Raw genomic sequence first — 10,133 nt, 5'->3', positions numbered from 1 at the left:
CCCTTCAGTCAAAGTGGATTTATGGGATGTTTAAGATGAACTAAAAGCTTAAAAGATGACTATTCATCCTCATCTACTATCCACTGTATTAATGTTCATCTCCATTATGTTATGTCATAACAGTTTTCTCATCATGTGAGTGTTAATTCAGTTGGATGACAATTTGTAGTGTTGCATTATTCAAACTAGGTTCAAGTTCGGTTATAGATGGGTACAGGTTATTTTCACAACAGGATAGAGATACACATGGGGACAATCAGGATGATGGTTAACTTAGGGCTCCAACCACCATCTCCCCCATGTGGAAGCTTTATATAAGCTTTCTGTACATTCGACGGGTTCTACCATGAGGAGTCATCAAGGTCCGGTTCTTCTTCTTTTGCAAATGACAAAACAGAGCCCATACTGTATGTTTGATTTTGTCTTTATTACACTTTGTACAGCCTCTACATTACAAAGACTTACCGTCTTCATGAACACAAAAATTACACGTGCATTCAATAATAATTGTTACATTGTACAGAAGCAGCCATCTTTCTCAGCTCACGATAATTTAACAGTTAGCATGCCGTACTGGCAAACTGACCCAATCCCTTCCCATTATGTGTAAAAGCCTGACTAGCAATACCCGGTATGTTAACCTAGGTTGTCAATCAGGTCAAGTCTTCTGGTGCCGCTACATTTGGGAACATCACATGAGAGTTTAGATTAGTTGACTGAATAATAATTCTAAAAACGAGACAATGAAAAAAAACTTGGTCAAGCTGCAGAGTATTGCATTACAACAGTAACACTTGTGATTAGTTTGCATCCAGCAGGAGAACATGGACAAGTTCACGGGACACAATGGAGAAAATGCCTTGAGAAATTGGATTGTGGACAACATGCAATCAATATTACCATGTCAAAGATGCCACAAGCAACTCAAAAGTAGCAATCAAATATCCAGATCTCTATTTTCCCTTCCATTATTTAATAAAAACTATTAAGAAACAAAGATATATGACAAAAGAAAACAAAATCACCCTCCACTACTTCAAAGGAGCCACACAGGACATGATTCTCAAGCAATGAAAAATATTAATGAACTTTGTATTTATCTCCTGGTAAACATTTAACTCAACAAATAATAAATATAAACCTACTGACTGGGAATAACAAACGAATAATCAAAGTAACAACTCCGTTATATGACGTGTATCTGTTCATATGACTAACATGCTTCTGTATTTTTTCCTCCCGAAATGTACCGATATGCCAGTGGAGAACATACAATGACAAGGGTGAACGATGACATTGAAGTGGCAAGTGGTCAGGTAAGAGTAAGATCAGGAAATTCATTACACCTCCCCTAGGTAAATCCAACTTTCTTCAACAACCGTCTTAACACGCTTCTCATACTCGCGCCGGTTGTCTTGGTAAAGCTGGGCTGCTATGTTATTAGCTGGACTGTTTGGGTTGGGTTCGTCTAACAAAGACTGAAAAACAATCAATGGGACAAGACATCAGAAGGATAAAGAATGCGGCAGCAAAGATTTTAAGATCTACCAAAAGCTTCATCCTACCTCTTGTCGAGAAAATGCAAATATTCCTGATGTGATACAGGCTTTCCTTATTCACTGCAGCCAGTTACAGTATACTGTTCACTTCGGTACATACATACACAGCGGGAGACTTAAAATGCAATGGAAATGTTAACTGATACACTGACGTCGTCCGAGTGTGGTGAGGAGGAGAGATGGTGCCCGCCCCCAACAACACATCACAAATTGAGAACAAACGGCAAAAATAAGCCAGCGAGAGGGAAGAGGAGAGAACAGTTCCGAGAGCCAGCTGTCTGTCCTCAAATGCGATCACTGGTGACCGCTCCACCCCACCTACAGGCCGACCTGCCAGAAAATGTCCTACAAATGTATGTTGTTGTGGAACGGGATGCTAAGAGCAAGCCATCGCGTCCTCTTCATCTTCCTCCTCATCATTCCAGCTTTCCTGAACGATCGCTGACACTTTTTTCTCGTATTCCCGTCGGTTCTCTCGATACAACTGGGCAGCCTCATTGTTGGCTGGACTATTTGGATTCGGATCATGTAGCAGTGACTACAAGAGAGAAATTACAATGTCAAGTCATCAATTGCAAGATATTCTGCTGATGAGATGAACACATACAATGGTGTACACACAATTTGGTTCTACTTGGTGACATGCAGTCTGCATGATTTGGGTCCACTGAATCTGCAGTATTTACATCAACACAATAGACAGGAATGAGGTAATGGATGAAATTGGATAAATCTTAAATCTTTGCATGTTCTATAATGTGAAGAAAACAATGAAACACTAAACATGTTGTCTGTTAATCCAAATTTTGACTCCTCCACTGAGAGACAGGTAAGCATTCTATAATTACTCTATCTAGAAATGATGCTTTAATGAGTATCTAGCCTAACACTTATTCACAAGTAGTTTGCGGTATGTTTTTGTAAAGATAGGTGAATAGTTATCACCCATTCTGTTATGATAAAACACTAAACATCTTCAACAATAGTTTCATGTACAGAGAGATATCACCATCTCCATTTATTTTGATTTACTAAGAACTCTTGCTCATAACTTGAAATGAATAAGTCCTGCTTTGGTCTGTGCAAAATCAGGACATATTTTAAACATCCTAATGCTAATAGATGTTCGCAGTAATATTTGAAAAAAACAATTAAGGCAGTAGTTAATTTGAGTTTTAAAACAACTTGTTTAAATGATAGAACACCATTATTTGATTACATCTCATTAAAAACAAAGACTCAACATGAAGCTGGTATGACAGTTGGATCCAGTGCATCTGATCAGACAATGAATTATGAATAAAATCAGATGGGTTTTCCAATGATCAAACTTAGAAATCAGTTATCAATGGTTTAAGCATCTACAAATTCTTGTGATACATACTCATATAATAGCAACATTTCTTGATAGGTTGAATGCTACTGACTGTATTACAGTGGATAAAAGTGTATATGAAAAATTCTGAATAAGTTTTCAGTTAATTTAATTCAAACAAATTTGTCTTTTGTGAAGCAATTAAGGATTAACAGACTCTACAGCAGAAAATGATACCATTCTCTTAATTCTTTGATGTTAGTGCAATATACATATTCAAAGCAAATATAATATTCAGCTGGCATAACCATGATTACACAATTATCTATGCCTTTAACATAGTCCAAGAACTTGACTTTTTATATTATTCAAATGCACTTCTCACTGTCAACTACATATTTATCAACACAAAGCAAGGACAGACAGCAGGACAAACAATTTTTCTTTCAAGTTGACAGTGTTAGAATAATCTTCTTACCAGAAAAACAAACCATTTTAGAAATAAAATGAGTAATCTTACATGGGTATGGTCAAAATGGTATGAAGTTGCCTATGCACAAAACAAAATAAACCGATTTCAGGGTCATACTTGCTAAATAAGAGTGACAAAAAAGCATCATACTATTTGCATGTGTTAGTTCACCTTAAATTATTAATATTAATGTAAAAGAAAGATTGTCACTACATTATGCCTACCAGCTTAATTCAGCTATAGCACTATGTAGCACTGCCCGTGACATCCTAAATGTCACACTTACCTGTATTGACGTAAGTATAGCTGACACATCGTATGTAGGACTCCATCTATTCTGTAATATATCTAAACATATACTCCCATCAGCGTACACTGCAAAACAGGAAAAACATACAAAATATTTTTTAACATCATCATAATTAGACACTTCTTAAAGAGTTAAACTGAAATTTTAATGGGTAAAAATGGACTCAATATATTGGAAACAAATGGGTATTGGCTGTTTGCATGTAACATATAACAAATGACATTTCTATGTCTTATGTATTTGTATCTTTTCTAGTATTGTATGTGTTTTCAATGTAAATATGCAACTGTGTACAGCAAATTTCCTTCAGAATAATAAAGCATTTCTATGATCTATCTGTCTATCTATTCTGGTAAGAAATTGAACTGAAGTTTAGAGCTCCAAAGGCTGACTTTCATTAATCTAATACTGACATCCCATCTGAACACTTCAGTAGGCATACGTCTCTGATGATGTGCACTGTAACACAGTCCCAGAACCTAATCACCCAATCAGACCGACTTGCAACATATACTTATCCCTCGCCATAACATGGGTCTTCGGGTCCATGGGTGTCCCCCGCAGCGTTATAGTAACTTATACATGACATTGTAATAACTCCAAGTAAAATCGTATTTTCTATGGACATAACAGAACTGCTATTTCGTGTATTGTGCCCAGTCAGAGACAGTTTGACAAGTCACTGTTGACTTCCCGTAGTATGTGATACTTTGATTGTAAAAACAAATAGTTGGCAAGTAATTGTCAAATATGACTTCAATAAGTCAATACCGCGGGTCAAGGGGTCCATGAATGACGAGGCTGTAATCTGTTCGTGATTGCTGAGAATAATGGGACATCAGTGCTATCGCCGTAGGCGCGAAAAGCAGACCCTCATGAACATGATAAGCGGAAGTGGTACGCATATAGAATGAGGTAATGCCATTTCACACACGTTTTCTCCGATGTTACTGTAAACAGTTTGAATGAATGAAAATGAGATTGAATTTAATCAAATAAAATGAAGTCAAGGAAGATCGTTTCATTATGCATTTTCTGACATTACCCTCGCAATAACGAGGTGTGTTGCATCACAGAAAACATCGTAAGTACTCGGCTGATGGCATGTCTTTATGACAAAGTTGTCTCTAATAAGTTATTACGATGTTCAAGAAAACCCTGAATGTTTTTAAGCATCTGAAAAACCATGGATATGTACGATAAACACTGTTAACTGCAACCCGCACTGAATTTCACTAGTTTACTACGTGATTAACCTGAGCTCAACAGCGGATTTGTTGATATGCTATTTTCGATGATGTGAAGATGTGTGATCGCTGGGCAACTTTTTTTAAAATGGGAGCCATGGATTACCCCGCGGTTTATCCGAATCCGCATTATCAGCGAGGGATGACTGTACCAACTTGGGTTCCCAAAGCCTAAAAAGTTGATTAAGCATGGTGAAAGAGTACAATTATTGCCTGTACACACCATTAGGGTGGAACATCTTTGACACAAATCGGACTGTGGGAGGTTTGTTTGGATACTCCTCTGTGAATTCTATTGTTAACTTGAAAGTACCATCTTCAAAAGGGGTGTCGTGAGGCCTGGAAAGGAACGAGAAGAAACAGTTATAACACTCAGTATGAAAATAATGACTTAACGGTTCTTAGTAGCAAATGTATTTCCCTGCTATTAATTCTCTTGGCATAACTATTGACAATATTTCAAGGATTTATTTAGGGTTCCAAACAAGGAAATTTGGAACACATAATATTTGTTGCAACAGGGATTTTTCCTGAAGTTCTCTATTTCATGGTATTTTAACTTAAAACATATCTTTTTCTCCATTACCAGCAAAACATATTTTGGACCAAGCAATCACATTAGTGACCACAACTATAGGAAAATAATTTGGGAAATATATGATGCCTTTCAACATGTTCAAAATCGTAACTGAAATTGACGCAAATTTTGGACTGCTTTCAGCTGCTGAGTATACCTACACAATTTCATGTAATGATATCTACTGTATCATAGTGTATGATTTCCAGTCATAATACAAAATTACAAGTCCATTTGGGATAATTAGTAGCACACAATGTATCAATGAATTCATCACCAGGGTTTACTTAAAACATTACAAATGAATATAAATTAATACCATAATATTAATCAAACAATATAATGAAAAATATATTATCAATGATATGAAGAAGACCAAAAACATTCTGTCGTTCTAGGTCAAAAGCTATATCAATAAATGTCTCATCATGCTCATACTAGTCATTGTAATGATTAATCTTGAGTCCTGAAGCGATTTCCAACACTAACAAATATAAATACGCTTAGCTGCTACACTTACTGAATAAAACAGATGCAAACCTCTGGTTAACAAAGAACTCACATCATGCTTCACCATGTATATGAAAAAAGCTATTGTTGCTTACATAATTAGAAAATACAGTTCACTGTACCCCAATGTATAGTGTAAATAAAGTACATGTACAATTATAGTTAAAGCATGAAGATGCTTTTCTAACATGACAAATTTAATACTGAGATGAATAATCTAAAGCTGAGAACAGAGAGCAAACAAAACAATGTTGTCGGTGACCTAAATTAAAGATCCTCATTCACGGTTACACAACAAGCTGTTCCATTGATATGTCTTAGCCAAACATAAAGACACATATTACCAATAATGCAAATGAAAAAGTTTGAAAATGGTTTACATTCAGGTTAAAAATAATTTTAATGATATATCTAATCATTGTAAACCACCTTGGACAATATGATCACCGTGCAGTTCTACAACAAATAAAGCGAAGTTGAAGTATGTAAGTGATGACTGTCCCTGATATAATGCCAATCAACAATTTTTCACAAAAAAATATGAGTTTAACAGGATTTTGTGTATTTAACACCATTTGCAACAAAACAGTTTTAAAATTCAAGGGAGTTATGAAGATATCTTGTGAGAATAAGCACAACCATATACATAATGCCAGGTAGTGATTTTTCCATGTAGACTTTAGCAAGATGGAGCAACTTCAAGAGACTGAATGATAACAGGAATACATAGTATACATACATCTTACTGACTAGTCACTCAAGCTTAATAACATTGAAATCTTCATTGAAACATTCCTAAATGCAATAAAGCAGAAGCTGTTTTCTGTCACGTATTTCTTATTTACTCACAAATGTCTAGAATTCCAATCAAACAATTATGATATAATGTTCCAGTATCTGTTTCTATCTTTTATAATAGTTTTAACTGAGGGTCATCATGGCCATTTTTTTACACTGCTAAATAAACCTAAATAACATGTTTTGATAAGCCATAGTCACGATATTTGACACAACCTATTCCTTAAGTCCCAGTTAGTTCTAACATATCCATTGCATTGTAAGAGAAACTACTTCATTTTTTCACTGTGACAGGTTTCAGTTGGCAGAATGTTTGTTTTGATTTGCATTTGATAAATCTATGGCAGGGCTGAAATGAACATTTTTGCTTGAGGTTGGTTTTGAGGATGCTTGAGACTTGTTTCTGTATCTACCAAATTATTTTAATTTTGAATAACTCTCCATTGTCCTCTTGACTTGCAAAAGAACTGTTAAGACACCTAGGTTTTTTTAAGGCTACGCAAAATCCTGCATCAAACATGACAAAATGTTGTAAATAATTAAAATTTAGTGTCTTGTTTATTGTTTATGTGTAACAATCCCATGCAACAATGTTTATTAAAAAAACAGTTGATCATATATTTTCAGTTTCACACAAGGTGTTGATTCAACCATCTTCATCCATTCAGAAAATGAGAGACTAACAGCTGGGCATCATTGACCATCCTAATTGGTATATATTCTAGCTAATCCAGTCTTAACTAAAAAACATATAAAAATGGTATGAAAAAGCCAGCAATTTAACTAATTATGGAAAATTTTAGAAGCATAAAATCTAAAGGACTTGCTGACACTAAAATCGAAAAAGGATTCCAAAGAGAAATAGATTCTGTACAAAAACAACAACCCAAAACAACTTGTGCTTGCACATGAATACAATTTTCACCTAAAAATGTGAATAATTCAGTATGAATAAGAAATAATGTGATATTTCATCAAAATGATAGAAAGAAAGTTCATTGTATGTCAACATGTACCTTATGTTATGAATGTAAACACACAAGGAAGTCAGGAAATATTTTCAGTACAAAGGCTTATAAATCCATAACATTGAACAGGTAGAAGTCATTGTGCCTCTGACATATAATTACACTGTTATAATAACAACACAAAATACATAAATGTAACCACAAATACAATTCAATATTCAAATCAATAGAGGCGTGAATATAGATATTATGTTTCGACTTCAGATAGCTTTGTCATTGATAATGTCTTACCCAAATATAACAGCATTCCAAAGCATAATATTGTTATCTGTAGGAGCACCACTAACACCAGCCGGGGGATCCTCTTGTAATCTGGAATGCAATAAATTGCTCCAAATAACATATTATGACAATTTTAAAATGACATGAAGATACGTGTCTTAGATGTATAAATATGCAGCATCAGTCTTGACTAAGGTTGTTACGTAGCGGCCATTTTGGAATATTTACATTCAGATTTTGTCGCTAAAAGGTCTAAGATATAAACAAACCTTTTGAAATCGCGCATTAGTCTTCTTCTGGCTGGAGTAGACATGTCAGTGGTGTGATCAAAGCTATTTACACTGTTCGATTAATATATGTCTTGATTTCTATGTATTGACAACAGCGATCTCACGACCACTGACGTCTACATCCGGGTTTCAGCTCTTTCTGATAGTATTACTGGCACAACTAATATTATTAGACACACTTTTGTAAGCATTCTTTCCACAAATACACCTTAATCTTTGTACATATTACATCTTTGCATTATTTAATATATCTAAGTTTCTATGTACGAAATATTTTTTAACCAACCACTAGATCAGAAAAGGGTGTTTTTACGAATAGTGTTATATGTAGTTAGTTGTAATACTAGTCGTTTCATTTCCATGACATCATGTGCTTATAAAAATAGATATATTGCGAACCCACAAACAATAGCGATGTATAAGAGCCACCTATACATTTGAAACCATCCCTGTCTGCTATTTTAAGCACTTCGTAGTGTCATCAACGGTTATCACGTGTCAAATATACGAAAGTAAAATGTGTTTTTATAAGATTACATAGCCTACACTATAGATTCTATTGTGTTGGGGTTTTGCAACTACAAATTAGATCTAGATAGTTTTATTAACAAATAACGAACGAGAAGAGACTAACCATGGATGCTTAAAGGAAAAAAAAGACATTTGAAATTATATACCAAAATACAAGTTGAACAACTTTAGTGTCATTTACACTTCTCCATAAATACTTTTGTCCTTTCACTCTCTGGTGGGTATATATATTCTGTGGGGCCAGATATATTTTGTTAATATAATTTGATTAATAGACGCAAATAAGTTCATATAGTTACACAAGATAGATAACGAAAACATACAATTCGAAATGTTTATTCCATTTAACAATATTTTTGCACCATGGTGTTGCACCATATAATAATGATGAAATGTAATTTCTTTATCAAACTTGTCCAAGCTTAATTTTAATCACAGTGGCGTACGTTATTTATCCTGTCATATTTTTACACCATTGGAGTGTATATAACACTTTCTTTGCTCGTTAACGTAATCACATGTGTAATTGTGAAATGAAAACTTTTAAACAAAACGAACATCTGTGATTCTGTGCATTTTATAGTAAGTTATTTATAGCCAGTCTTTGAAGTGGACTGATGTGTCATAAATTTTATTGTCACAACGTAGCCTGAAAGGCCCTGTTACATCACAGGCAGGAGGGGGTTTGGGGTGGGATATCGGAAGTTCTCGACACCTGTACAATATAGCAATATACAATGAATAATGCATTCTGCTGTACGAGATATAACTATTCGCATGCATCATGCATATGTCGGGAGAGGGATATTGGTATATCCGTGTGGGGTTGGATGCATAGCAAATCGATCTTGCGGCATTTTAATGGTTATTTTGTATTTACTTATTCTGGCAACATGTAAATAATGTATTACCATAAACATTAGTTATTGAAATGGAAGTTCAGTTCTATGGAGTGAATTGATAATATTAATTAACTCCAAGATTGGAGTCAACTCTAAATGTCTAACAGTAAACTGAATCATTGATATTAATACATTTATCTTTATTATGTATCAATAAATGCTTGTATATTTAATTGTTTCCGACTGCGTGGGTGCAGCGCATTTGAGTTTCTGTTGTGAAAAGTGCTATTTATGATACTTTAGAACTGAGTGAATCCCCTTCGACAAACAAATACAAAGTTACGTGGACGATGAGTGGGTATGGTTTTACGTCGCTTTTATCATTGTTCCAGCAATATCGCGGTAGCGGACACCAGAAATAGGCTCAACGTA

The 10,133-nt window shown here is 34.8% G+C and overlaps 1 protein-coding gene across 2 annotated transcripts; it reads right to left on the bottom strand.

Moving 5' to 3' along the window:
- Nucleotides 1-406: 406 nt before the first annotated feature.
- On the bottom strand, nucleotides 407-8,462 carry LOC124270814 (ubiquitin-conjugating enzyme E2-17 kDa). 2 transcript variants are annotated; one of them, XM_046705871.1, is made up of 5 exons: nucleotides 8,308-8,462; nucleotides 8,048-8,128; nucleotides 5,127-5,242; nucleotides 3,633-3,721; nucleotides 407-1,478 (listed from the first exon to the last, which is right to left on the bottom strand). In XM_046705871.1, the coding sequence occupies exons 1-5, from the start codon at nucleotides 8,349-8,351 to the stop codon at nucleotides 1,341-1,343; spliced, it is 468 nt and encodes a 155-aa protein (XP_046561827.1). In that variant the 5' UTR covers nucleotides 8,352-8,462; the 3' UTR covers nucleotides 407-1,340. The 2 variants fall into 2 exon arrangements, with proteins under 2 accessions (XP_046561827.1, XP_046561826.1); XM_046705870.1 differs by having other exon boundaries at nucleotides 1,459-2,097.
- Between the last annotated feature and the right edge of the window lie 1,671 nt (nucleotides 8,463-10,133).

This window comes from Haliotis rubra, unplaced genomic scaffold (assembly GCF_003918875.1).
Source record: "Haliotis rubra isolate DU_JTF1 unplaced genomic scaffold, ASM391887v1 Scf155, whole genome shotgun sequence".
Taxonomy (NCBI): Eukaryota; Metazoa; Mollusca; class Gastropoda; order Lepetellida; family Haliotidae; genus Haliotis; species Haliotis rubra.
The sequence above is the reverse complement of the archived record's forward strand: the minus strand, read 5'-3'. Positions and strand labels throughout refer to the sequence as shown.